The sequence below is a fragment of the Dermochelys coriacea genome, chromosome 15 (genome assembly GCF_009764565.3).
Source record: "Dermochelys coriacea isolate rDerCor1 chromosome 15, rDerCor1.pri.v4, whole genome shotgun sequence".
Classification (NCBI taxonomy): domain Eukaryota; kingdom Metazoa; phylum Chordata; order Testudines; family Dermochelyidae; genus Dermochelys; species Dermochelys coriacea.
The window spans coordinates 25,526,101-25,553,674 of record NC_050082.1 but is presented as its reverse complement, the minus strand read 5'-3'; the positions used below and the strand labels follow the sequence as shown (position 1 = coordinate 25,553,674).

Below are 27,574 nucleotides of genomic sequence, written 5' to 3'. Positions count from 1 at the left end.
CCATTGTTTCATGTTCTCTGTGTGTGTGTGTATATAAATCTCTCCTCTGTTTTTTCCACCAAATGCATCCGATGAAGTGAGCTGTAGCTCACGAAAGCTTATGCTCTAATAAATTTGTTAGTCTCTAAGGTGCCACAAGTACTCCTTTTCTTTTTGCGAATACAGACTAACACGGCTGCTACTCTGAAACCTGTGGTTTCCTCTGGTAACAGATTTGATCAACCACAAAGCTGAAAGAATCTGAAATGCTACACAGTTTGTGCATGACTTTGTCTATGAAATACACCCTCAAGGGGCTCAATCCTGCAAGCCCATTCTCTGGACCTTAGGACTGCTTGCATGACTACAGACTACTCACATGAATAACTATTTGCAGGACCGAGCCCGCGCAAACAATAATACTCTGCAGTTCTAAAGCATCTTTCATCCAAGACTCAAAAGCCTTTTACTAAGGTAGGTAGGTATTATCCACATTTGACAGATGGAGAAACAGACACTAAGAAGTTAAGAGTCAAATTTTCAAAAGTCCTCTAATTTTGATTCTCTGAATGTTTGGGTTCCCACCTTGAGGTAGCTGTTGGTGCAGTCTAATTTTCAGTTGGAGTGTTGAGTACTCAGCACCTCTGAACATCAGGGCCAAAGTGTCCAATACTGGGCATGCAAATATTGGGGCAACATTTGAAAGCTATGGGCTATGTACCCTTTCCAAGGTCACAGAGAGAGTCAGCGGTAGAGTGAGGAACAGAATCCAAGACTCCTGACTCCCAGTCTCCTGCACTAATCATTAGCTAATACTGCCTCTTTAACAACACAGAATATAGAATTCAGTCATACAGCAGTGGATTCTTAGAAATCACGCTTTTCTTTTTAAAATGTCTCAGAAGAGAAATTAAGGAGGTTTAACTGGGACATAAGTTTAATTGTGGTTCTGGAGCTATATAATAGAGGCTTAATAAAGGTTAATTCTTCCTCTCTAAACCAGTATACTTGCCATCCTCACTGGGAAAAGTTTCTCTGATCTTCCACCTGCAGCAACTTGGTATCAGGGCACTGCTCTCCACCTCAGCAGAGCCAAAACGCCAGTGAATATACTGTCTGTAAGCACAGTGACGAAGATGGTTATTGAGGGTCTCAGTATTCAAGTCCAACAAGGGCTCTTTGTAAAGCAGGATAAACTCCAGAGCCGATCTGGAAAGAACGAGCTGCTCGAACAAAGCCGAGGTTGTAATGCATGACCCTTCTTTTCTTCGGCAGCAGAGCTGCTCCCGGAAAGACTGTGTTTGGTGGCATTTCCCACAGCAGCACCAAGCCGGGCGGTCATGGGATGGAGAAGTTTGTCCTTCGCTTTTAAGGGGTTGCATCTCATGGGCTTTTGCTAAGGCAGGGACCCGAATGGGATAGTGTGCTGTGAGCTTGGTCGTGTCAGTAAAAGCCCCAGTGTCTTTCTGTAACTAAAATTCCCAAACACTTAATCAGAGGAGTCAGAGTGCAAATGAAAAAATGTAGCATTTTCTTTGCTCTGTGTCTACGTCTGCACTTACCTGTCATTAGAGAATCCCTCTGTATTCACAGATTTGATTCTAACTGCTCAAGCTTCACATTTAATGCAGCAGGACAGTATAATATAACAGTAAAGAGGAAGATCAGGAAAACAAATGGTTACTGGCTTTAAATTCTAATGCGGAACAAACCCTGGGAGCTGTTGGTTCATTCCCACTCTGTATGAGACAGGATCAGAATATTCTTTTAAATCTGTTTTGTGAGTTTATACCCAATGATTGACTGTATTAGTGACAGGATTCTAAGCAGTGTAGTTGTAGCTGTGTCAGTCCCAGGATATTAGAGAGACACATTGGGTGACAGTCCTTTATCTACATAGTGGTCACAGCACAGGCAATTGCAATAGAAACTTCCCCTATGCTTCCCCGTCCATGTTCCTTAATCCTTGTATTATGTATCTTTAGCACTGCATGGGTAAGTCAATTTCATGGTCCTTGGCTTGTCCCCCGAGACAGCCAAGAAAGGACCCAATGAGTGCCAATTAGAGTGGTTGTCTTTTTGTGATGAGAACACCCATCCAATGGGAGCTGGACTGAGAACCAAGGTATCTGAATGCTGCAATAAAAGATCTGTGGCATGGCCGGGGCTGATTTGGGTCAGCTGACTCAGGCTCACAGGACTCAGGCTGCAGGGCTAAAACCTGCTGTGTAGATGTTCAGGCTGGAGCCCAGGCTCTGAAACCCCCCAAGGGGGGAGAGTCTCGAAGCCTGGGCTCCAGCCTGAGCCTGAAAGTCGACACTGCTATTTTTATCCCCAAAACCCCTAGTCAATTAATCCAGGCTCTGCGACTCTGTGCTACGGGTTTGTTATTGCAGCGTAGATGTACCCCAAGTTGTTTCATGCAGGCCTAAGGACACCCACTGGGCAGTAATGAGATCTTCTAGTTTTAATCTATAAAAAATACAGTCTCGAGTTCCCAACAGTCAACTTCAGGCATTTCCCAGGATCACAAGCGTGGCCCTTCCAAAACCTAGCTAGAAACTCAGGGAGAAAAAACTCAAGTCACTAAGGAAATAAATCCACAAAAAGTCATAACAGTAAATGCTTGAACTTACCTGAACAATCTCGCCTTTAACGTTCTGCAGACTCGTCCTCAATGGTTCGTGTACCAGAATAACGTGTGGGTCATCAACATATGACACATACATCAGGGTCTGTGCAACAAAAGACATTAGCATCCTCAGCTGGAGTATTTATTTAGAATACTCGGGATTTACACTGTATTGATTTGACCCATAACTAGGGTCCTCGAGGCCCAGATCCTGCATTCCTTACTCAGATAAAAATCTCTCTGAAGCTGCATGTTCATTGGGAGGCTGTTCCTGGCATAGGAGGCAGCATGGAGGAAGGCCAGGCATAGGACCAGGTGAGAGAGACAAAAGGAACAGTCAGGTATTAGCCTGGGATGGAGCCCAGGGAGCAGGAAGAGAGGAGGCTGGAGCTGTAGGTGGGAGTTGGATTGTACAAGGCTTTAGAGCTCAGATTTGGGCACCTCACTCCCTTAGACTCCTTTGAAATCCCAGCCTAGAAGCTCAGCTGTTCAGGATGCCACAGTGATGTGTGCAGCATGAATTTCTAGAGAGGAGATACTGGAGCTGAATGTGGACTGGAGCTGATGGACTTGAGAGTAACAAAACTATTTTCAAGCAAATGCCCTTAACCATTACAGGGGGGGAGAAGCTCTGAGGAATGCTCTAATTAGAGACAACCCTCTCTCTACAGCAGTGGTTTTCAACCCATGACCCACTCATTACACAGCTGCAGCCCATGTGACATCCTCAGGCCCATACAGGAAGTGCATATATATTGTGTGCATGTGCCCACGTAACACAGAGAGAGCTGCATATGTGACTCATGCTGGTAAATAGGTTGAGAACCACTGTTCTACAGCATCTTTCCACTGCTCTCTAAAGGGTGAAACCTGCCTCACCCCCTGCAGCTGTCAAAGGTCCTGACTGTAGTAGACAAGTGCAGAGGAGCAGCATTCAGGGGGCTCAGGCCCTGGGTCCACAACCTCTATGCACTGCAGAGCATAGTTCTGTGGGGTTTCCCAGTGGCCCCATGCCTGAAGGATTTTGAGTAATGGCTGGCTGGGGGAGGAGGTGTGACCCATAACTATAGGGACCCATTGGCCATTTTTCTGTGTGGCTGCAAGGAGTCCTGCAATGCTAAGATCCACTCCTGCACTCACACCACTCCCCAGCATGCAACTCATTCCTGCAAGGTATGCACTGGGGGCAGGAGAACTCAGAGCAGTGGTGTATTGGGAACAAATCCACAGAGAGCTGATGAAGGACCCAATGAAGGGCCCAATACACTGGATTTTCCTACTACTTTAGCAGCTAATTGCATCCCTTACCCATTTTGGTCCCGGAGCAGACTCGCACTTCTCCCTGAAGTAATATTCCTTGATGGATGTTTTGCAGCAGGGATAAGTGTATGAAGTAATAAGAAAATCAATAATGAACTGAGCCTGCATGCAAAACAAAAGTGAGCAGTGATTCCATTTTCTTAATGAGACTGCGTCTCCAGAAGCAGCTCTATCAGGACAGAAAATAAATCTCTTACCAAGCCAAAGTAGGACAGCACAGACCCGGTGTACACCAGCAGCTCAAAGATGTTAAACCGTCCAGCCTTAGGCAAAGCAGAAGAGAGTCAGAATTCAGATAATGTCCTTCAGTTTGCAGAAGAACAGCAAGGATTGCTGCATGATCGGGCCCAGCCAAATTGCTGTCATGTGCAAGATTTCTAGCTCTTCTGACATGATCGGATTTAAAGCACCTAACCAGGTGGAACATGTTTAAGTTAAAGGGTAGTTTTGCTACATCCAGCTGGGAACTAAGGGTTCTCTTTTAGCCCTGCTGTCTCCCGCTGGAAGGATCCCTTATCTTCTTTCAATCAGAGCCAGTCACTTTTCCCAAGGTCCCCTTCCCAGCTGGAAGGGGAACCAGAGACAGAGAGGGAGTCCTCATCTGTACAACATTAAGCAATGACACAAAGGCTTCCACTTCACCTATTCTCCCCCTTCAGCAGAAGTGTCCTTCCCCTCCGCCTCCGACAGCAGGAAAGAAGCAGCGCTCCCTTCTGGGTACATCATTCCACCCAAACAAGGGCCCCAGGGCATTATCCCCCTCCACCCCCATCCTTGGAGCTATGAGTGGCACCTGCTAGCCCAGGAATGAGGGACCAAGCTTTGATCTCTGATCCCACAGTATGGCAAGGCCAAGTCCTGCCATTCATCTGAAGATTCATTTGATAGGACTCGATCCTGCAAAGTGCCCAGGATCCTCCCCTCCCACTGGGGCCCCACTGGCAAAATCAGGCCCTTCATTTCTGTAGTGCTTTGTAGATGTCAAACACTGTCTAACAGGGACAGTACGTAACCATAATACCATGCCCTTCTATTGCACCTCCCCTCCAATGACCTCAGTGCATTTTACGAACAGCAAGTGTCACAAGCCCCGCCTTGCCGTAGGTACCGTGCACAACCTCCGTTTTACAGACGGGGGAACTGAGTCACAAAGAGGGGAAGAAACTCGTCCAAAGTCACACAGAAAGTCACTCTCAGGACCAAGATTGTACCCAGGTCCCTGCCACAGTCCTATGCTGTAATCACTAGGCAGTGCTGCCTCTCATAAGGGCTACACTGTTTCATAGATTCGTAGATACCAAAGTCAGAAGGGACCATTATGATCATCTAGTCCAACCTCCTGCACAACGCAGGCCACAGAATCTCACCCACCCACTCCTGCGAAAAACCTCTCACCTATGTCTAAGCTATTGAAGTCCTCAAATCGTGGTTTAAAGACTTCAAGGAGCAGAGAATCCTCTAGCAAGTGACCCGTGCCCCATGCTACAGAGGAAGGCGAAAAACCTCCAGGGCCTCTTCCAATCTGCCCTGGAGGAAAATTCCTTCCCAACCCCAAATCTGGTGATCAGCTAAACCCTGAGCATATGGGCAAGATTCACCAGCCAGATACTACAGAAAATTCTTTCCTGGGTAACTCAGATCCCACCCCATCTAATATCCCATCACAGGCCATTAGGCCTATTTACCATGAATATTTAAAGATCAATTAATTACCAAAATCATGTTATCCCATCATACCATCTCCTCCATAAACTTACTGAGTTTAATCTTAAAGCCAGATAGACCTTTTGCCCCCACTGCTTCCCTTGGAAGGCTATTCCAAAACTTCACTCCTCTGATGGTTAGAAACCTTTGTCTAATTTCAAGTCTAAACTTCCTGGTGGCCAGTTTATATGCATTTGTTTTTATGTCCACATTGGTACTTAGCTTAAATAATTCCTCTCCCTCTCCGGTATTTATCCTTCTGATATATTTATAGAGAGCAATCATATCTCCCCCAACCTTCTTTTACTTAGGCTAAACAAGCCAAGCTCCTTGAGTCTCCTTTCATAAGACAAGTTTTCCATTCCTCGGATCATCTTAGTAGCCCTTCTCTGTACCTGTTCCATTTTGAATTCATCCTTCTTAAACCTGGGAGACCAGAACTGCACACAGTATTCCAGGTGAGGTCTCACCAGTGCCTTGTACAACGGTACTAACACCTCCTTATCCCTACTGGAAATACCTCTCCTGATGCATCCCAAGACCGCATTAGCTTTTTTCACAGCCATATCACATTGGCGGCTCATAGTGATCCTATGATCAACCAATACGCCAAGGTCCTTCTCCTCCTCCGTTACTTCTAATTGATGTGTTCCCAGCTTATAACTAAAATTCTTGTTATTAATCCCTAAATGCATAACCTTACACTTCTCATTATTAAATTTCATCCTATTACTATTACTCCAGTTTACAAGGTCATCCAGATCCTCCTGTATGATATCTGGTCCTTCTCTAAATTGGCAATACCTCCCAGCTTTGTATCATCCGCAAACTTTATTAGCACACTCCCACTTTTTGTGCCAAGGTCAGTAATAAAAAGATTAAATAACATTGGTCCCAAAACTGATCCTTGAGGAACTCCACTGGTAACCTCCCTCCAGCCTGACAGTTCACCTTTCAGTAGGACCCACTGTAGTCTCCCCTTTAACCAATTCCTTATCCACTTTTCAATTTTCATGTTGATCCCCATCTTTTCCAATTTAACTAATAATTCCCCATGCGGCACGGTATCAAACGCCTTACTGAAATCTAGGTAAATTAGATCCACTGCGTTTCCTTTGTCTAAAAAATCTGTTACTTTCTCAAAGAAGGAGATCAGGTTGGTTTGGCATGATCTACCTTTTGTAAAACCATGTTGTATTTTGTCCCATTTACCATTGACTTCAATGTCCTTAATTACTTTCTCCTTCAAAAATTTTTTCCAAGACCCTGCATATTACAGATGTCAAACTAACAGGCCTGTAGTTACCTGGATCACTTTTTTTCCCCTTTCTTAAAAAATAGGAACTATGTTAGCAATTCTCCAATCATACGGTACAACTCCTGAGTTTACAGATTCATTAAAAATTCTTGCTAATGGGCTTGCAATTTCAGGTGTCAATTCCTTTAATATTCTTGGATGAAGATTATCTGGGCCCCCCGATTTAATCCCATTAAGCTGTTTCAGTTTCGCTTCTACCTCAGATATGGTAATATCTGCCTCCATATCCTCATTCCTATTTGTCATGCTACCATTATCCCTAAGATCCTCTTTAGCCTTATTAAAGACTGAGGCAAAGTATTTGTTTAATATTGGGCCATGCCTAGATTATCCTTGACCTCCACTCCATCCTCAGTGTTTAGCGGTCCCACTTCTTCTTTCTTTGTTTTCTTCTTATTTATATGGCTCTAGAACCTTTTACTATTGGTTTTAATTCCCTTTGCAAGGTCCAACTCTACTTGACTTTTAGCCTGTCTCTCTTTATCCCTACATGTTCTGACCTCAATAAGGTAGCTTTCCTTGCTGATCCCTCCCATCTTCCACTCCCTGCATGCTGTCTGCTTTTTCTTAATCACCTCTCTGAGATGCTGTTGTTATCACTGGAGTTATTTTTGCCAAAGGGCAAGAAATTCTCATGTCTTTTTGGAAGCAGACAGGTTTGCAGCGGTGATTAGAAAACAGGATTGCTCTTACTGTGCCGAAGACGAGGATGTCGAATCGTATCCCATAGGCTTTGATCAGCGTCCGCTCCTCCATCCCATTGGGCGATTTGTAGTACTTTGCAAATCTGTCAAAACCAAACAAGGATCCATGCAGCATGTCAGGGGAATTCAATGTCTCTGGGCTAGAGAATAAAATGGGGTTTTGTTTCTACTGCCTCCTCCCATTTCTGCCCGTTTAGTATGCTACCCTCAGTTACGAAGTCAAAGCTCTTCCTCTCCCAGGACCCATGAGTGCTGCCACAGATTGTGGGTCACTTTGATGAACAGCATTTCACCCAGCTCACATCACAGAAGCTTAGAAAAATCAGAGCAATGCCCAGGAAGGGATGTGCTGTTCTGAATCAAAGGATTACTTTTAGAGGCTCTAGAGAGGCAGTCAGCTACAGGAAAAGCAGAAAGAAAAACCCAGGAAGATTTTAGCTGCTGGCAATGGTGGGAACTCTAGTGTCTCCCACGCACCAGTGCTTTTACCACTGTGTTGTCTGCACCTACTCTGAGCTCTTAGAGTCCCTTTCTTCCACTGGTTTTTATAGTCACTTTCTGCTCAGCTCTGCTGCTCTGTTTCGAAACTAATGAGAGTATTAGCTGCAGGGATAAATGGCAGCTTTATAACTCATGTAGCTGCCTGGGACAGGGTCACACACACCACCTCAGTTGCAGAAGGGAGAAAATTGACCCCACAACTCCTGAAACCCAGCCCCTTATTCTACCCACTACACAACATCCTTCTCCTCATCCCCAAAGTCAATTACCATGAGAAATTCCACTGATAACGCCAGCATAAGGATCAGCAAACAGGGACACTGTGAACATTGAACAAAGGGAATGCTCCCACCTGATGTTGAAAAGTTGGGAAATCAGGTAAAGTCATTTAAAAAAACCTCAAACTGAGAGACTCACTGAGAAATATTCAATGACATTAACATCTTAACTCCAATACCAACATTTGTATCAGTCGTGTCAGTGCTCCAGGCTGAAAGCACTGTCCTGTTCTTGATAGGTTTACTTCAATATTTTCTAATGTGTGTTCTCTTTGGATTCATTTAGCTAGTAATTCCAACTGTAATTATTTTAGTGGGGTAAGCAGGTGTCAGCTCTGTGGAAAGTAATTCAAGGACTCTCTGTCACTGCAGATACTGATTTCATTTAGTGGTTAGTCTCCTGGGTAGTAACCAAAATCTCTGGTAAAAGCAGGTGGGGTTCAATGGGAAATGGCCCCAGATGTCAGGCCATCAGCTGAGCTCTCTGCTCTGTAATTACTCATCTCGCAGATGGCATGAAAGCATTAAGGGAAACACAATTTTCCCACCTTCCAGGGTTTCAGTTCATCTTGCCCATCATCAATATCCGGAGCCACATCTGCCAGAACCACTGAACAACCCGACAATCCAGTTTGGAGCTGCTCTCCATGGGCCATATTCTCCCTCCACATCCACTACCTGAGAGGAGGCAAACTCACTGGAACCCAAAAACGGATGGTAAAAGAAGGGGGCAAGGGTGCTGTCTCCATGGTTTGGTGCCCAATCTCATAGAAGCCCCTCTGTGGGTTCATTGCTGAGGTGGGGCTCTGGCTGGATTTGGCACCAAAGCCAGGGAGTCGCTGCACTCTGCAGTTTGCTTCCCTCAATTCCTTGCACGTATCCAATCAGAAGACTCTGCTCTGTGTCTCATGCTGCACTGCAGTAACTATGCTGCCAAGGACACAGCAGGATGGTGGAGCAGCATTGTTTCCCCTTCACCCTAGACCCTGTGGATCCAAGCAAGAACAACAACCTGAGGCAGGAGGAGTTCCCGAGAGAGAAGTAGTACAACCCCACCTAGCCTGTATTATCTTCCTGTCATTCCTGCTTTCCACTTTATGTGGGGGATCCCCCTTGAAAGGCAGGACCCAAGGGCAGCTGCTGGCTAAGAAAGCCTTGTCAGCATGGCTCTAGTACACCCCCAGTGCCAGAGAGTTGGGGTGAGGGGACACAGGGCTGCTAGGTGGACAAGAGGCAAAGGATCTTTGCACAGGTGCCCCTGGCCTGCTGCTAATGCCCTGGAATCGATGTGTGGGCCCCGTGGTCTGTTCATGGGAGGAATCCTGTGCAAGTTTCTTCCCTTAGCCCCTCCCATGGGTCTTCCCTTAGAGGGAGGCAACTGGCCCCAGGCTCAGTTTTTACACAATCCTTAGTCAGGCAAATGGCTGTCAGGATGCGTTTAAGGCCTGAACAAAAACTGAGGCAGGACCAGTGGATTTGACCCAACATTCCTGAGCATTCAAGCACCACACTTCAAGGGGCATTTTACCCAGCATAGCAGTTTCTCGTCAGAAATCTCAGGACTTCCTGCAACTGCTGGGCCCACTCCTGCAAGGTACTGAGAGTTTCCTGAGAGGCGCTGAGTGCCGCCCACTTCCTGCTGAGAGTTGAGAGCACCTGCTCCTATTTAGGGTAGGACCAAAAAAGACAATGTTTCCTAAAGCTGTACAAGGCAGGCAGTGAGTGTCTCTGTCATTGCCTTGATACCCGCAAATCAGCCATCAGCCAGCTTTCGCTCACTCCCACCTGCTGCAGCCCAGCCCTCTCCCATCTCAGTTCTGCAGAACTCTGAAGTGCTTTTAATCTGCATTCCATGTCTTGTGTTCATTAACTTCCCCTTTGCCGAGATCTGTTCTTAAGGCAGTGAGTTACTCAGCAATACACAATGTAATGGTTCTGCTTTTCCTAGCTGCACAGACATGAAACACTCTTTTATCTTGCGTTCAGCGTTTCTGTGATCTCCAGCTGAGGCATGTTTTGCTAGCCAGCACTTGGCTGAGCCTGCGTTGATGCCTGCAGCTCTGTGACGTTCTATTTTCAGGTTTTATCTAGGTGTTCAGGATCAGATAGTATTCCCCATATGGTTTTCTATCCCCAGGAGGAGAAGTCACTTTACATTTACTTAGGATGTCACAGAAACTTTCTCCTTTGCAACAGCTTAGTGCTCTGATTTGATATATTAAGAGCATCATTGATGACCAGCTGGGCAGTGGCCCATTGCACCTCAAATTTGTACCTAACATTTGTAGCCTAATCCTGATGCCATTTAAGTCTATGGCAAAACTCCCTTTGAAACTCAGCTGAAGTCAACAGAGCTGCACGCAGACACTGATGTTCACCCACACAGAACAGTTTGCATGGTTCAGGCTTTGGACAATAACTTGACTTCCAGAACTTTATCCTCACTCAGATGATAAAAAGGTCCCTGAAATGTATTCCCTCTAGGATAACCCTTATGTAGCCTCACTCTCCTGTGACAAAGGCCCCCTGGACATGTTACAAGGACCTATTGCTCCCCAGACCTACCCAGGAATGCACAAGATATTTAATACCCTTTATTTTGCACATTACCATGTGACATTCTATCACATATAAAATTAGTTTGATTCAGTCACAATCAGTTGAGGGCAGGGCCCAATCGTGCAATCCTTACTCATCCGAGTAGTCATATTGAAGTCAATGTAGCTTCACTTTATCAGTAAATCTTACTCACACGAGCAATAGTTTTTCAGGATCTTTACAGAAAAAACTCTCCTGTAATGTGCACAGGAAAAGAGTGTCTGTGGGGTAGACTCTAGTCTCCCTTATTACGCCAGTGCTAAATCTGGAGGAGCTTCAGTGGAGTCAGTGGAATTACTCCTGATTTACACCAGTGTAATTGAGAGCAGAATTTAGCCCCATCACCAGGAAAACAATTAATCCCGGGCTGAGTTATTCTCAGAAGAACAACGGAGCTTTTTCCTTCAAAACTGTAAATATGCTTGGAAAAAAAAGCATGCTCCAAAAAGAAGTGGATTTTGTGCAGGGTTTCTTTTTCTTCTTGTTTTAATTAGCTTTGTCAGACTTGTCAGGCCAATTTTCTATTAGGATTTAACCAATCTAACCAATCCAAACTCACTGCCCATTAATCTTCATTGCCCTGTTTTGTTATTTTAAATTACACATCATTGATGTTAAACTGCTGCACACAAATGCTCTTCTTCCTTTGTTTTTATTCTTTGAGAAAGTGGTGGGGGTTGGGTGCGGGATTTTCCATGCTCATGGAAGCCACTGATGAATAGCAGTAGCACTAGCCAGTCATCACGTGAGCTGGCAATGCACAGACTTCCCCAAACAGGCATGCTATTCTATGTTTCTTAAGCCCTGATTGGCCACACTTCCACAATGCCAGGGCTGGGCTTCCCTTGAGCAGAGCTAACTGTGCTGAACTGTAGCAAAACGATCTCGCTACAGATCTATGTTTTTATATATTCATATAATGTTCTTTACAAAGTGCCCTCCTGCCTAGGTGCTCTGACACGGCCCATTCATTTTATAACAAACCTAAACATTCACAAAGCGACCTTGCTATCCTCCTTCAAAACCCTTCTGCGATGTCTACAAAAATCTTGACAATACTTAGGGCGTTGGTGTCATTTACTCATGTCATGTCACATCTTCCTTGCACACAGTAGTTTGGAAAGCTGCTACTAGAGTTCTGTACTAGATCTGGACTGGGCACAGAGGGCCCATCATGGAGAGCGATACACAAGATGTATCTCTTTAAGATATTTTAATGCACGGCCAGGTATAGCTGTTACCTGCTCAAGTACAGTATGTTACACACTGTACCATCTAGTGATTGAATTTTATAAGACACTTTTAGCATTCCATCACACTGAAACCACTTGCCCACCATGCTGATCCACACTGTCTCATTGTTTCCTTGTGGTCCCCCGTCTGTCTGTCTGTCAGTATCTACTTGTTGCCTTTTGTCTTAGATTGTAAGCTCTTTTTGTTCTGTGTTCGTACAGCACCCAGCACAATGGGGTGCTGACCCATGGCTGGGGCTCCTAAGCACTATGGTAATTCCATTCAAGCCCTTAACATAATAAAAATCACACACAAGTCAAATAAAGGAAGACTATGACCTGGGGGAAAGAGAAGGGATTTTAGGGGTCCGGCTCAGAACAGTGTGTGTACAGCTAGGTCCCCAATCAGATGAACTGTTTCAGGCAGGCAGACTCCTGTGCTATACATAGCCTCACTCAATGGAGCTCCATGCGGGAGCAAAGATCCATCTGCATGGAAGAGTTTGCAGGATTCGGATCTTAATTTGCACGTACATTCACTAGACCTGTGCACAAAGGCTTGGTAAATGCAAGCACTAATGACCAATTGCATGCCTGAGTGGTTGTTTGTGTACGTGATGAGACTGACTGATAATGCATAGGCAACTGTAGTAACTATGCATGCAAGTTAGGTTCATAAGTACAACAGTGGCTATTATAAAAAAGAAAGATTACAGCAGAAATATGTGGCATAGTCAAGAACAGCAGCCAGGGCTCCATCACTCTAGCTACAAACCCCTCGGTTTCCACCTGCCTAATTCCACCTGCACATCCATATCACTCAAGCAATACAGATAATACACTGCTTTGCAATGTAGGATTTTAAAAATATCTTTTACCTGAAGTTGTAACCAGGGTATTCAGTCGTCGTTTTGTCATCAAGGCGACGAAAACTGTACTGTGGACTGCAGCGGTGGAACCATTTGTCCAGGTTACAGTCCCAGTTAATCTCAATGCCCATGATTCCGCCCTTGACACAGAAAGGGAACACACACTTTAAATGCATTCAGGAGCACAAAAAAAGAAAAAAAAGACTGTGCCAGGCCTGGCTCTGAAATTGCTCTGTGCACCAAACTCCCACTGACATCAGAGGAGATTTGATTGTGGCCCAATGGCAGGATCACACCTATAAATACACTTGTACTTACGGTATATTTCTACCTCTAGCAAAGACTTTCTTCTCAAGTGGCTTAATGAACTGCACAGATCAAACTAGCTACAAGCTAGAATTCATTCAGATTCTGAAGGCATATCTTATTTTTTGGCCAATTTCTCATCCTAACAACAAAAATTCCAACTTCATTGCCACTTTCTGATTAGTTTAATTGAATGGCAAAGATGGGCTCAAACTAAAATCCCAAACGCAAACTCCCATTAATTTTGCAGGGGATCTGGGATCCAGAGCTGAACGTTGCAGCTTTGATGGTACTGCGGACCGGGACCTCAGCAGAACTAGGTTCAGTTTCTGGCTCTGAGAAAATCACTTCATATTTATGTATCTCCATTTCACCCATCTGTAATTATCAATCTTACAGAGGCATTGTGAGGCAGAAGCCTGGTTTACACTACAAAGTTAGGTCGACGTAAGGAGCCTTGCATTGACCGAGTTGCGCACATGTCTACACTTAAATTTGTCTCTCACAGATGTAGGTGCCATTATGGCAACGCAGTAACACCAAAAAGCCAGACACTGACCACTCTAGTGACAATTGTAGCCTGATCTATAGATTATATATTAATTATATTGATTACTTAAGAATTCACAGTTATCACTTTGAGGATTGACAGGTTCTTGTCCCAAAATCAGGCCCAGTGTTATTAAAATTACTGGTTAATTGGGAGCCCTGATGTGCACAGTTGCAACACTCACATTATAGGAACTGTTCTATATTTACAATAATTTATTAATACATTTAGCTAAGTCACTGATGCTCCAGCTCAGTCAGGTAGAGAGAAATAATACAGAATGTACATCTGAAAATCCATATAGTCACACCATCCCTTGCAGAACAACCTGAAACGTTAGCCATTATTGTCCTCATCGCCATCATCTTCCCCATCGTCACCAGTGGCCATCATTCCGGCTCATCCCAGGGGCTACATCTTTCTCTCCTACTGCCCACAGGCTGGAACACAACTTTTATTGTATTGTTACACTGACACCACTATGTCTAATGCATATTCTGCAAGGGTTTCTCCCCTCTTCCTTATTTGTATTTCCTCACCCTACTAATGTTGGGGTGTCCTTCTCCTATAGTAGGGTGAGGAAATACAAATAAGGGATGGCAGCCTTATTTCTTCCTCCACGGTAGGATGGTTTCCCATACAAGTCGGCAATAACTTCAGCAGGCACCATTGCAATAAAGAGACTAGCAGCATATGTGCCCCGGCAATTTTGGGACACCAGCAGCAGCAGTACTCTCTGTACCTTTGTTAACCCCAGGAATAAGATATCAGCTAAAATCACTGCTGCCTGTGAAAATGGTGCTAGCATTCACTCTACTGCACTATACTCCTAGTTTCATACAACCGAATACTTCCCTCCCCCTTTCCCTCCTCCTGGCGGGCCACACTCACCCTGGCTGGTGCTGTGAGTGGAGCCGTGCACAAACACTCCAAAGCAGAAGTGAAGTGTTTAGTATGTCTTGTTTAAAGCTTTAGGAGAGCAAGGGAAAGGAGTTCTGAACCTGAACTTTCACTTGCTGTTGTGACGATATTAACAATGCTACCTCTGGCTGTTTTATCTCTAGCTGCTGCTGTAGTGGCCTTGAGGGGTTCCCCCTCCACACCTGTGGAGTGCCTGAGCCAGATAAGGAGGAGAAAGAAGAGAAACAATGGGGAAAGCCAGAGCTGCATCAGACCACTAGCAGAGCACCTGCAGGGTGCTGACTATATGGAGAAGGAAAGAGTGGACTGGAGAAGGGGCAAGGAGTCCCAGCAGGAAAAGGAGAGGAAGGTGCACCAGGAAATAATGGGGCTTCTCCAGCAGCAAACATGGATGCTGCAGACTCTTGTGGACCTACAGCATCAACAACCGCAGGCTCGCTTCCCTTTGCAGTGCGTGGAGAACTCAATTACAGCAGCTCCCTAGACCTCCATCAACATTCCACATGGCATCACCCCTACCACTCCACACCAGTGGACTGTAAGGCCCACCACAGCTTCACATATACTAACCTGTGAGAGGCATGGTAGCTATATGTTTAGCGAAAACAGACATGAACGTTCCTTCCTCTTAACTTCTGTTCCATTAATTTATTTACTTGCTTTTAACTTGCACAGAATGGTTTTTGCATGCGCACATGCTAACTGCCCCGGCTGTATGCCAACATAACTTGCGACAGCAAAAGTTTGTAGTGTAGACATGGCCTTAGTACATCTACACTGCAATGAGAGGTGGGACTGTAGATACACCCGAGCTAACTTTGATCTAGCTAGTTTGACTAACCACAACAGCGAAGCTGCAGCAGCCCCAGGCTACACAATGAGAGCCTGGGTATGTGCTTGAGTGGCTAACCCTGTGCTGCCAGGACTTCACTGCAGTCACACCTCTCATGGCAGCGAAGACATACCCTCAGAGCTCATCTACACTGAAAAGTTATATCACCATAGCTACCTCTCTCAGGGGTGTGAAAAATCCATACTGGTGAGAGATGTCATTAACCCAACCTAACCCCCAGCGTAGACAGAGCTAGGTTGTCACAGGAATTCTTGTGCCAGTCTAGCTTTTGGGGAGGTGGTAGGGAATCTTTCCCCCGAATACATGGCTCAAGATGCCCTTTAACAGAATCCTGAGGAGAGGAAGAGTCCATGTTGACTGGCCTAAGAAGACTGTTTAATTACTGACAACAAAATCCAATGTGTATTAAATCAATATGGGCCCAATCCTAGAAGATATTGCGCACCCTCAATTCTCATGAAATACTGCAGCGTTGAGGATGCCCAGCACCTCCCAGGATCAGCCCTTAAAACTGGAACAATTCCATTGTTTGCAACGTTTAACAATGAAAATGAAAGAGAAATACCATGGAGGTGTTCTGAATGGAAGACAGGAGTCATGCCACAGACCTGAATTGCCATCTCTGAAAAATTTTCTCCTGTTGCTTGGAAAATATCTCCCAGCTGGAAAATTGGGCAGCCTGGTGCAGTTATCTTGTTGAATGTGCATGAAATATTCAATTTTGGTGAAAAGTTTCTTCTGCAAAGAACCACAAATTATTTGAAAACATAAATGTGAGCTCTTCCCTGAAAAAGCATCTACAAATGCCATTGAGGGACTCCCTGCTCATTGCTCCTTCCTGAACCTGTATCAAATGCAAAGGTGCTCACTCCATGGGTGCTCCGGAGCTGGAGCACCCACAGGGAAAAATTAGGGGGTGCTCTGCACTCATTGGCAGCCAAGCTCCCCCCCGCCTCACCTCCTCCTCCACCTCCTCCCCTGAGCGTGCCACGTTCCCGCTCCTCCGCCTACCTCCCAGCACTTGCAGCCGCCAAACAGCTGTAGCAAGCTCTGGGAGGGAAGAGGGAGAAGCGGGAATGTGGCACGCTCAGGAGAAGAGGCGGCGAAGAGGCGGGGCCAGGACGGGGATTTGGGGAAGGAGTCAGAATAGGGGCAGGGAGGGGGCGGGGCTGGAGCGGGGACTTTGGGGAAGGGATTGGAATGGGCGAGACAGGGGTGGAGTTGGGGTGGTGCCGGGGGCAGAGAGGGGTCGAGCACCCACTGGTGCCAGTAGAAGTCAGAGCCTATGATCAAATGTGCTCAGTTTATTAGTAGAATATGGGGGGGGGACTTTGTAACTACCAGCTCTGCAAATTCCCACATGAGGTCTAAGAATCAAGCTGGGTCCTTTAGTTCTTGGGCATCATCACCAGTAACAAAGGCTTTGCAGATCAAATTATTCCCTCAGTGACAACCGTGCAACCCAATTCCCTTCAAATTATGCCTTCAGTGACACTTATGTTATCCTATGCCTTCGGTGGTTTTACCCTAGTGTAGCCAATTAGAACTTAGTCATTTTGTTACTAATGCATGAGAAGGAATAGAGTCCATCTCACTGTCCTATAGCTGTATTGGGTCATGAAAGGTTAAGAAGAACAAAGAGCAATCAAACCTGATTTTTGTCACTTAGCATAGCAGATACAGCCCTAAATACACAGAGGAGTGCAGAGTGAAAGTGTTTTATTTACACATTCATTTTTGGAGTAGAACCGCTATTTAAGAGGAGATGGATGAATGTTTGCACTTACGCAGTGTGATTAAATTTTGGGAAGTGGATATTGTTCTTTATTAGCACTGTGAAGTTTTCAGCACTCTTCAGAATGGCGGGCCTAAAAGAGGAACATATCAAGTACAATGAAAGCTATTAAACCAACTATCTTCCTTTAGTTAAATACATCAATTAATGCTACACTATTTTGCTATTACCTGGGAAATTGTCAGTAGGAGAACATGATACTGAGAATAATGAGTTATATGGCTCAGGGGGTTGAGAACAGAATACACAGTTTTCTTGGTTTTACTTATAAACTTAAATTGTCAGTTCTCTGGGGGTGGGGACTGTCTTTTACACTTGTTTGTATAGTTGCTACACAATGGGGCCTGATTCTGACTGGGGTCCCCAGATGCTATTGTCATACAAATAAATAATAATAGGGGATTGCTAATTTGAAATCTGGGCATTCATCAGTAGTGACTGAGGTTATCATGTGATCGCTGTGGCTTATGTGAAATTAGTTGGTGTGTTCATTGCAGTTCCCAGTAGACAGATGGCTTTGTCACAAACACTTAAACCACAGTTGGCACAGATTATAAAAATGAGATGTTGAACTACACTCTCCTCCATGGAGGTGGTCCCTCCAGGTCAGAGTTCAGTCACATCAGCTGGACCATGTGAAGGAAGCTTGCTGTGCTACTACACAGGCCATCCCTGTTTGGTGGAAAAATAGAGGAATTTAACTTCCAGCATTGTCAACCTGGCACCAGCACAACTTTAGCTTTGAAAAATAACTTTTTGCGAGAGGATGTCAGCCAAGATACTGGCTTCTCCCATTCTCTTTTCAAAATGAGCCAGGAGAGCTTTGATTTTCACCTAGAAAGTCCCCAAAGGTGGACACAAATGGTCCCTGAAGCAGCAACCCATCCAAAGAACAGTACTTCGGAGCATTCTCCTTAGTACATTATTGTATTAGAACCAAAGTCTCTGAGTCAAAGACCTGCAAGGACAGGAAATACTTTACCCAACTGACACACAGTGTCAATTACAGACTTTTTAGCATGTCTCCTAAGCAAATTGAAAAAGCAAGTGCTGGCTGCAACTGAAACTTAAACATTTTGGGACATCATCTGAACAATTAGAATTTCTAACCAGTCTTCAGTTTATAATGATCAAGAAATGAATAATGTATGTTGAACATTAAAACACTAAAAACAGATTAATCAAAAAATTTTAAACTGCTTATGCATTCAGGACAGACACCTGGGAATCTTTCCAGACCTCTTCTATGATGGTGCTGTAAACATTTGTCCTAAAGTAAGTTTTTTCTGGTCACTCTGCCTGGCATTGCATGGAGCTGGAGACCAGTCAAAACAAAAAAAAGGGAAGCTTCTTGCAAAAAGTTGATTTTGTTCAGTTTCAACCATCACAAAAGGGAAGGAAAGGGAAGTGCTCTTTATAATGCACAGAACTCGCACAGAAAAATCAATTGTGGGTATAGCTGAGAACCAATATTGCTCTGCCAGATATCAATATTTGAAGGCATCAAGTTGCAGAGAAACACTCATATTACCCATTTAGTGACTGCCATGAACTCATGCCAGTGGATTTTGTGAAGAATTCTCATACATGTGATTTGCCATCCTGGTTGCAAATATTGGTTCATTGGTCACTGCCAGGAGACCAAAACCAATCACTGATACATTAGAGGAAAATTGGACAACAATATGGGCACTCTGCCAATTATACAATGTAAATATAGGTCAAATCTCTTTCCTGCTGCATGCAGCTACCAGCTTGCGCAGTGCGATGTTTGAAAATATTTAATATTCACTGAAGTTAAACTGAAACAAAACCAAGAGTTTTAACAACATGGGTGTTCATTAAGCTGCCCTGCATGACTGTCACAAAAGTGGGAGAACTCCCATTCTCTTGATTTTTTTATGTGAATTTAGGACTCGACCTTGCAAGATATTAACCAGCCTTGAATTCCATTGAAGCCAATAGGAATTGAGAGTACTCAGCAGCATACGGGGTTGGAGCCCTAAAGTGGGATTTTCAAAAGGGCTCAGGTCTCAGCCCCCAATGAGACTTTTACCACTGACTTGAAGGAGAGAAGAGTTAAGCCAATCATGGGGTCCTCTATCAATGGAGCAAAGACAGCACTGGCAGCTTCCCCTATGCCTGCCTCGCAACCTCGAGGGCCTACCCCTTGGGATATGAGGAGAGTTTAGTTTCCCTGGCCTATTTAGTGCTTGGTATCTCTGTTGGAACTGCCAACAAGAAGGCAAATCAATATTAATTGGACTGCTGGGTTTTGTGGTGTGGACACATCAGTTTAGCAGGTGGCCTATTAAACACTACCCTATTCTCTGTGGGTAAGCCTAGCAAACCACATGCAGTGGTAGTGAGAGGAGAAGAAAGCAAAACCATATCATTGTCTAAATACACTGCTGGTGTAAAGTGGCACGGCTCCATTTAAGTCAAAGGAGCTGCACCAATTTACTCTAGTGGAGAATTTGCCCTGTATATCTTTTCTAAGCATCAAGGTCTGGTTTAGTACAAGAGACCCAGTTTCTTGTGCACATAGTTCAAAAGCTGCTACATATCAGGGTTTGGTAGAAGCAATATTATATCCTGGGGCTTCAAGTGGAGAATACTTTTGCGTTGCACATGTGAATGAAATCAAATGTTTTATTATAACCATATTTACATTTTTTTGTCTGATACAAATGAGTAACTACATGTTAAAGTGGAACCCTTACATCACAGAACACTTTACAATCATGGGATCATACAAATTAGATGTGGAAGAGAGCTACTAGGTCTTATAGTCTACTCCAGTATATTTTAATAGAGCTTAGTTCAGTCCAATTTTACATGTTACCAGCACTAGACCTTTCACCACTTCCCTTGGAATGATCCACAGTCAGAATTAGCAAATGTTTCCCATGAGACTTATCAGGTTTGCCACATTTTTCCTTGTCATCCTCATTAATTATCAAAATGCCTGTAGTGAATCCATGACAAATTTGTGATATCTAGAATTGTTCACATGGCAACAGACTGTGATATCACAAGCTTGGATTTATTACTTCACCACAAGATCAGAGAGAAAGAGAAGCCGTTACAAGCAAATTGATGGCACTTAATTTATAAAAATCAGAGTTAATAATAATAAAAGTTGGGTTGTAAACAAATGTTTTACTAACAAAGGTACCAAGGGCCCTCTGCCAGGTGCTGAGCACCCTCAGATCCTATTATCTTGCAGGATCCGGCCCTTATTGATTACATAAAAATGTGAACACTTTTACTTACACTGGGGCACCTTTCATTGATTCCACAGGGCACCAGGCAGAGACTTCACAGGTTTTAATTGTTGCATTATAGTTCACACAACTTCCTGTCTGAATTCCTGAACAGAAGAAGAGTTAGCTATTACTAAGCTCTCTCACACACACAGTTTGACTCAGTCCTTTGGATAACACAGTCTCAAAGTATTGGTGGATCTCTACACAGGTAGGACAGAGACTTTAAAATCAGAGTCAAGGTTTTGATTTTCGCAGCTCTTTGTGGGCTGAACTAACTGTAGGAGGGGTTATCAGATCCATGCTTCCATTACACATGCACAGTACTTAACTGCTCCCCCTGCCCCTGTCAATACTGCACATTGGATGTGGGTGAAGGATTTTCTCCATAGTTGTGCCGGAGTAACAATATTCAAGGGTTCTTAAGCTTTAGTTCAACAATATGAGCAAATTAGAGCAAGAATGTTCTGCTAAGTACAGAACTTCACCCCCCAACACTGTCAGCAGGATACTGAGTGACCATTCAGCCAATGAAACACAGACTAACTATTACACCATTGGAAACAACTCCTATTGGCTGTCAGTGTCATAGAAGATAGGACACAGATATCTAACAAATTTTTAGAACTAATTAACCTTTCTGAGGGTATCAAAGACAACATAACCTTTACATAGGGCTTGATCTTGCAGTCGCTCTACATGCAGAACTGTCCCTGCCTACAATGTGAATTACACCTGTAGAAAGCACTGCAGGAGTGGACTCTGTATGTACTGTGGTATCTGATTTGCATCCCCCCTCCTACATCCACCCTCTCTGTCACCGCCCCTGCCCAGTCCCACTTTTTGTTAAAATTCTCCACAGGGTGGAAAAAATCCAGGTGAGTGAATACAAATTTCATGTCATTCTCCTTGCTGCTCCTTTTGTTTCTGTCTCCCACTCTTGTCTTTATGCCTCCCTCCTCACCACCCACTGTGCTTGGTAGTTCATCTCCCTAGTCAGATAGATCTGTATACACAATTGCCAGTGGGTGTTGCACCAGTATATTTTAGAGCAGAATTTGGCTCTACGGTTGCAAATTCTTCAAGGCTGGTACCCCATAATTTCTTTAACAATCTAATAATTATTAACTAAAAGACAGGTTTCAGAGTAGCAGCCATGTTAGTCTGTATTTCCAAAAAGAAAAGGAGTACTTGTGGCACCTTAGAGACTAACAAATTTATTTGAGTGTAAGCTTTCGTGAGTTACAGCTCACTTCATCGGATGCATTCGGTGGAAAATACAGTGGGGAGATTTATATACACGCACAGAGAACATGAAACAATGGGCTTTATCATACACACTGTAAGGAGAGTGATCACTTAGATGAGCCATCACCAGCAGGAGGGGGGGGGAAGGAGGCAAACCTTTCATGGTGACACTTTGTGAGCTGTAGCTCACGAAAGCTTACGCCCAAATAAATTTGTTAGTCTCTAAAGTGCCACAAGTACTCCTTTTCTTTTAACTAAAAGACAGTTGCATTTCACCACCTGCTACGAGTTTTAAAATCTGAATGTGGAATCCATGTACCATTACTGTGGGGGTTCATGTGTCCTTTTTTACAGCTCACATTTGAAGAGCAGACAGCTTTGGCAATGGGGTACTGAAAAAGACAAATATAAAAGACCATTATAAATATCTACCTCTCTGTTGCTATTGTAAAATGTTCTGCACAGAAATGGCAAACAGTAAGATGAAATCACAGAGCGAGAGGAAGTACAGCCCTCTTCTGTAACCCATTCACTCAGCATAGTGCTTAATGTGACCTCAGTTTTTGAGAAGGTCAGTACAAGCAAAGACTGAATGGGACAAATTCATCTCAGGTGTAATCTCTTGTCTTCACTGGAGTTAGCCCAGGATTTATTTGTCTGGTGAATCTGATTTAAAAAAAACCAAACCAATGATATAGGAAATGCAAGGAAGTTGTTCCTAAGTTCCCTGAGTTTCTGGGACAATACATCAAATTCAGTTCTGGTTACACCCATGCCACTTCCTCAGCTGAAATCCTATTGGCAATGAAGGGAGAATTTGAATAACCAATTTAATTACTTTACATATCAAATATTTTTAAAAACTGAGTATCAGAATAAACCAAAGGCTTCTGAGGGATTCAAGTTGCAGCCATAGAAGAATTAAAGAAAATATTCATGGTCCTGTTCCATATAGTCCTGCAGAGCATAAGCAGATTTGCTGAGTTCTCCTCATCAAATCCCTCTCAATGCACAATTAGCAAATAGGCTGTTTTTTTATCATTTCTCTCTCTCTCTCTCTCTCTGCAGTTCTCTGGTATCAATCTGATGCTTTGGCACCAGTGATTTAGAGTACAGGCAGAGAATAGAATATAATCTTTTGACAAGCTTGGACGTGTACTGTAAGATATTGTGTTGTCTATCAGTGGCACGGAATTTACTTCTCTGTCTGTTTCCCACTCATCAAGAGTAGACTGATAAGTGTGTTATGTATGCTTGTTTTTTTTTAAAAAATTTAATAGTCGAGGCCAGCTTGCACATTTAAAAATGTGCATGCATTTGTGTGCCCACATTTTCACACCCAATGATCACAACTGCCTGTCTAAATACCCAGTTGCATGTGCAAATACCTGATTTGCAAAAACAAGTGTGGTCTCTATGTTGTGATGAAAGTTATTAAATCTGCATGCATTTTTGTGTCTCTGTGCCTCAGGTCTCTGTCCATACAAATTTGTTCCTTATTTATTAACTAACTACTGTGTTTGTCTTATACATCAAAACGGTAAAACAGAACAGATGAGATAAAGAGCCTTTGGTAGCTTTTGTTTTTTTAACTTTCCTTGGTTTGCAGTAACATTTCATTCCCTATCATTTGTACCCTTTTCCATTTGGCGAATACTGAGTCTCACCTAGCCTATGGAGTGCAAGCCAGTGTGACAACAGGTTGTTTAGTTCCTTATTTGTTAAGAGCACATATAGGCTGTAGCCAATGACAGTCAACTCATTTCTGTGAGCTCAGGTCTCTTCTAATAACTATATGAATGAACGCATAGGAGAACTGCAATTGGCTACAAATTTTGACAGAAATAAAAGAAAAAGACCCAAGCATGATCAAGCTTAGAATTACAGCACAGCACAACAGATTACTGCAGAGAAGCTGGCAACAATTCTCTAACCCCACTGTTCCTCCTAGTTGCACTTTATACCAGCAGTGAATCCAGATGTGTTGAACAAGAGGAACAAATGCATGGGGAGAGTGTGACCCAGGTAAAAGTTTGGCTGCAGGGTCTTTGGTGTGGTACATCACACCAATGCCAGTTGATTCTCTGAGAAAAGCAAAAGGGCAGAGGGGAAAAAAAGGAGTGTAACTAGACTAGTTTTTGCATGTTGCTGAATGAAATAAAGCAGCAGAGGAAGACAAAGCAATGTTCACTTGTGCAAAATTGCCATAATCACAAGCCACTAATTAATGTTTGAGGCTGCTATGGATTACTTCTGCCAAAGAATGCTACATTATGCAGGTGGGAAATAACTTACAAAATGCAGTTACCTCAGGGCAAACGCTTTGAAACTGGTTTTCTGTCATGATTATGTTGGTTATCACAAAAAAAGAGTCTATTCCCTATACAGAAAGAAAAGAAAACAGTAAGTCTCAATAAAATACTATGTGCCACATTCTGATCTCAGTCACCCCTGAGACAAATGGGCCTGGTTATAATCTCACTCACACCAGCGTAAATCAGGAGTAACTCCATTGAACTCAAAGTTCTTCCACTGTAAAACTGGTGGAGGATCCATATTTGGATCTCAGTGATGCTAGTGTAAATCAGGAATAATTCTATTAACTTCAGTGGAATTACACCAGGACTGAATTTTTTCCTACATTTTCTGTTACTAAAATAAAAAATTACTTGTTGTAGAAACATCAAGTTTCTTAAAATCCCATAAAAAGACATTTTTAAATATTTTTTTCCATGCTTAAAAGTTACTGCTTCCAATTTACAGCCTTCTTAATTCGCGCTCACAAATACAACTGCTTCTCTTGTTAATATGTTAAAATCACTGAGCAACAGGACAAAGACACATGCCAGCAAAGCAACAGCATGTATCAATGGAAGTCAGACGCTGTCCTGACCTTAAACAGAGACTCACCTGCATGGGAATAGTGTATTCGGCTGTGTCCCAGATTCTTGAGTGAGTCTGAACTACTCCTTTCACTTTAGTGTGAACTGAGCTGATCACAGAGTCCTTTTTCTGATACCGTTTGTCGGTGACAAGCACATAACTAACCAAACAAAATGGAAAGCACAAATGAACCCACTGTCATTTCTTGGCATGATTATTAGAAAAAGTGTACTGTAAATTAAAAGTCAAATTAATTTTTTTCAAGGAATTTGGGATCTTGTCATGCGTTGAATGCATTTTTCTGGCCAATTGCCTCAGTGATACCATTCCAATCCCATTGACTCTGATGGGGTGCACTGATGTATGTAAGGGACATTGTATAGTGTAGTTGTGTACTATTAGGGTGAAATCCTGGCCCCACTGAAATCAGTGGCAAAGTTTCCCACTAATTTTAAGGGGGCTTGAAACAGCTCCCTTTGCATTTCATCTCATGCAAAGGCCACATGACAAGGGACCCATTAAAAGCAGTACCAATCACAGCTCATAAGTCTCTTCAGATAGCTTAATGTCATCTTCATGTGTTAAGAGGTCAATCTGAAAGGCTTCTCTTTAAAGTAAAAATCGGGCTTTCCATACACTACTGTTATTTTTAAAGAATCACCACCAACCTAAACTTAGCCTAATATTTGCATGCTGTAAAAACAAGTTTTTATAAAACCTAAGGCCAATATAAATGCTATCATATTCCAGTTAAATAGTTGTTTGGAAATAAATGAATAGCCACTCACCCCACCTCTGCAGCCTCTGGCACCAAAACACTGCAGCACTAAGTACCTGAAAGTGTTCCTAGCTATTGTCTTGGGGTAACATTTTCAAAAATGCCTAAGTGACTTTGGAGTCGAAGTTCCACTGACTTTCAATGAGACAGACTCCTAAGTCATTTAGGCGCTTTTCAAAATTTTATTCTTGATGTATTTTCACTGTCCAAAATGAGAGAAATGCAAAAAGTAAAAAAAGGGCATAAATAGTGCCTCCTAAACTGGATTCTAGAACAAGAGTTTAAAAAGTTATTAATGCTTTTGGAGGTCTCCATTTTGGGTCCCTAAATAAAGGATATTAAAGGGGCCTAACTTCTAGAAAGTGCTGAGCCCTCTGCCCTTTGAAAATCAAGCCCTTTCAGGAGTTTCAGGTTAAACGCCCAAAATCACTAACCGTTTTGGAAAAGGTAGGCCTGAACATTTTCACTCTGTTAATAATCTAATGCATTATCAACAACATAAGGAAGGAAATATGTTTGTTTACAATTGTTTTAAAAAGTTGACAGTGACCTTTTAAGAGTCACTAGGATCCATTGCTTCTGCAGCATGAGGTGTGCAAATGTGATGGGTCAAACTCATGAAATTGACCATTTCTAAAACTTTTGTGTAAGTTCAGAAGACACTGTCCACATTAAATAATGTCATCTAAAAAGGGTTTCCTTTCACAGACAAGTCTGTGATTTAGTTGACTGAGTCAGCACTATTTCAGTTAACAAATAAAAATTTCAGGGGTGAAAAACTGTGTCTAGAATGCGTAACTGTGAAGCGACTGACTAAATCAATTGTCAGTTTTAAAATCACTCCTAATTTACTATTTTTTCTGCCTCTGATGTGTTTTCTTCAGTCAGCTTTCCCCTCTTGAGAAAAGTGATTTGGGACAGTCATGCTGCTGCAGAAGATCTCAGCAACAATTTGGAAATGGTGCCTTAACTAGACAATAGAACATCTTACAAGTTTATTGCCAGTGCAATTGGTATCAGCTGCTCAATGTGTAAAAGCACCTGTTGGTAATAATAAACCATATTTTATGAATAACTAAAGACATTGGTCAGCAAATATTATTGCTGAAAGCAGCCCCAGTTCTGAGGCAAACAGGAAAACATCTGCCCTTTATGGTCTCAGACCTATGCACTTAATAGTCATGAAACCCTGTTTCTAAGAATTGATGCCCTGGGTGACCCCTTGGGTAACTTGAATGGCAGATCTAGTCCTGGATTCTCAAGGTCAGGTTCTGATTTCAGTTACATCAGTGTAAATCTCAGGTAACTCTACTGACTGTGTAAATGAAACCAGACAGCCCTGTTGAAAAAGAAACTACATTCAGGCACTTTTTACTAGGAGGATGAGAGAAGAATATGCAGGACCACACCGCCAGCAGCCAACTCCCTGTTCTAAACTGCCCTCCTGTTATAGTATCCCTCCTGTTACCACACAATACTGGTCTGCCTTTAAAAAGCACCTAAACAACTGATTTATGTTGGTCCTCTAGTACAGAGTGAAAAAGTTCTCTGTACTTGTTGAAGGCTGAGTCCTAAACATTCAGACAATCACCCACATAAAAAACACATTTGCTCATCTAGTTACTTTTAACTTACCAAACATACAGAAAGACAATCATATGGAAGGTCCATTTCAAACTCCCATAGGAAACGCTCTGAAAACGGACAACTTTAGAAGTTTCATATTCACATAAATTCTTCAAACTGAAAAATGCAGCCATTATTATCACTTCCTTTGGAATGTACGCTCTCAAGAACTGTAGCCACTTGATTCTGTCTACTTCCACCCCCACAACTCCC

General features: G+C 43.2%; 1 protein-coding gene across 4 annotated transcripts; it reads right to left on the bottom strand.

Annotated features, from left to right (window-relative positions):
• Positions 1-98: 98 nt before the first annotated feature.
• Positions 99-27,574, bottom strand: P2RX7 (purinergic receptor P2X 7). Of its 4 annotated transcripts, XM_038373470.2 has the most exons (13): positions 27,371-27,574; positions 24,985-25,117; positions 24,383-24,454; positions 22,394-22,466; positions 20,837-20,933; positions 17,553-17,633; positions 16,374-16,503; positions 13,145-13,275; positions 7,647-7,740; positions 4,129-4,194; positions 3,920-4,033; positions 2,616-2,714; positions 100-1,451 (listed from the first exon to the last, which is right to left on the bottom strand). In XM_038373470.2, the coding sequence occupies exons 1-13, from the start codon at positions 27,493-27,495 to the stop codon at positions 960-962; spliced, it is 1,707 nt and encodes a 568-aa protein (XP_038229398.2). In that variant the 5' UTR covers positions 27,496-27,574; the 3' UTR covers positions 100-959. The 4 variants fall into 4 exon arrangements, with proteins under 4 accessions (XP_043354336.1, XP_043354337.1, XP_043354338.1 ...); XM_043498401.1 differs by lacking the exon at positions 4,129-4,194 and having other exon boundaries at positions 99-1,451; positions 27,371-27,554; XM_043498402.1 differs by lacking the exon at positions 17,553-17,633 and having other exon boundaries at positions 99-1,451; positions 27,371-27,554.

Excerpts from the sequence above, each read along its gene's own strand:
- P2RX7 (XM_038373470.2), bottom strand. The coding sequence starts at position 27,495 with ATGGCTGCATTTTTCAGTTTGAAGAATTTATGTGAATATGAAACTTCT. Across the intron at positions 20,934-22,393 it reads CATGAACCCCCACAGTAATG|GAATTCAGACAGGAAGTTGT; the intron begins GTACATGGATTC and ends TCTTCTGTTCAG. Across the intron at positions 7,741-13,144 it reads TACCCTGGTTACAACTTCAG|ATTTGCAAAGTACTACAAAT; the intron begins GTAAAAGATATT and ends TGGTTTTGACAG.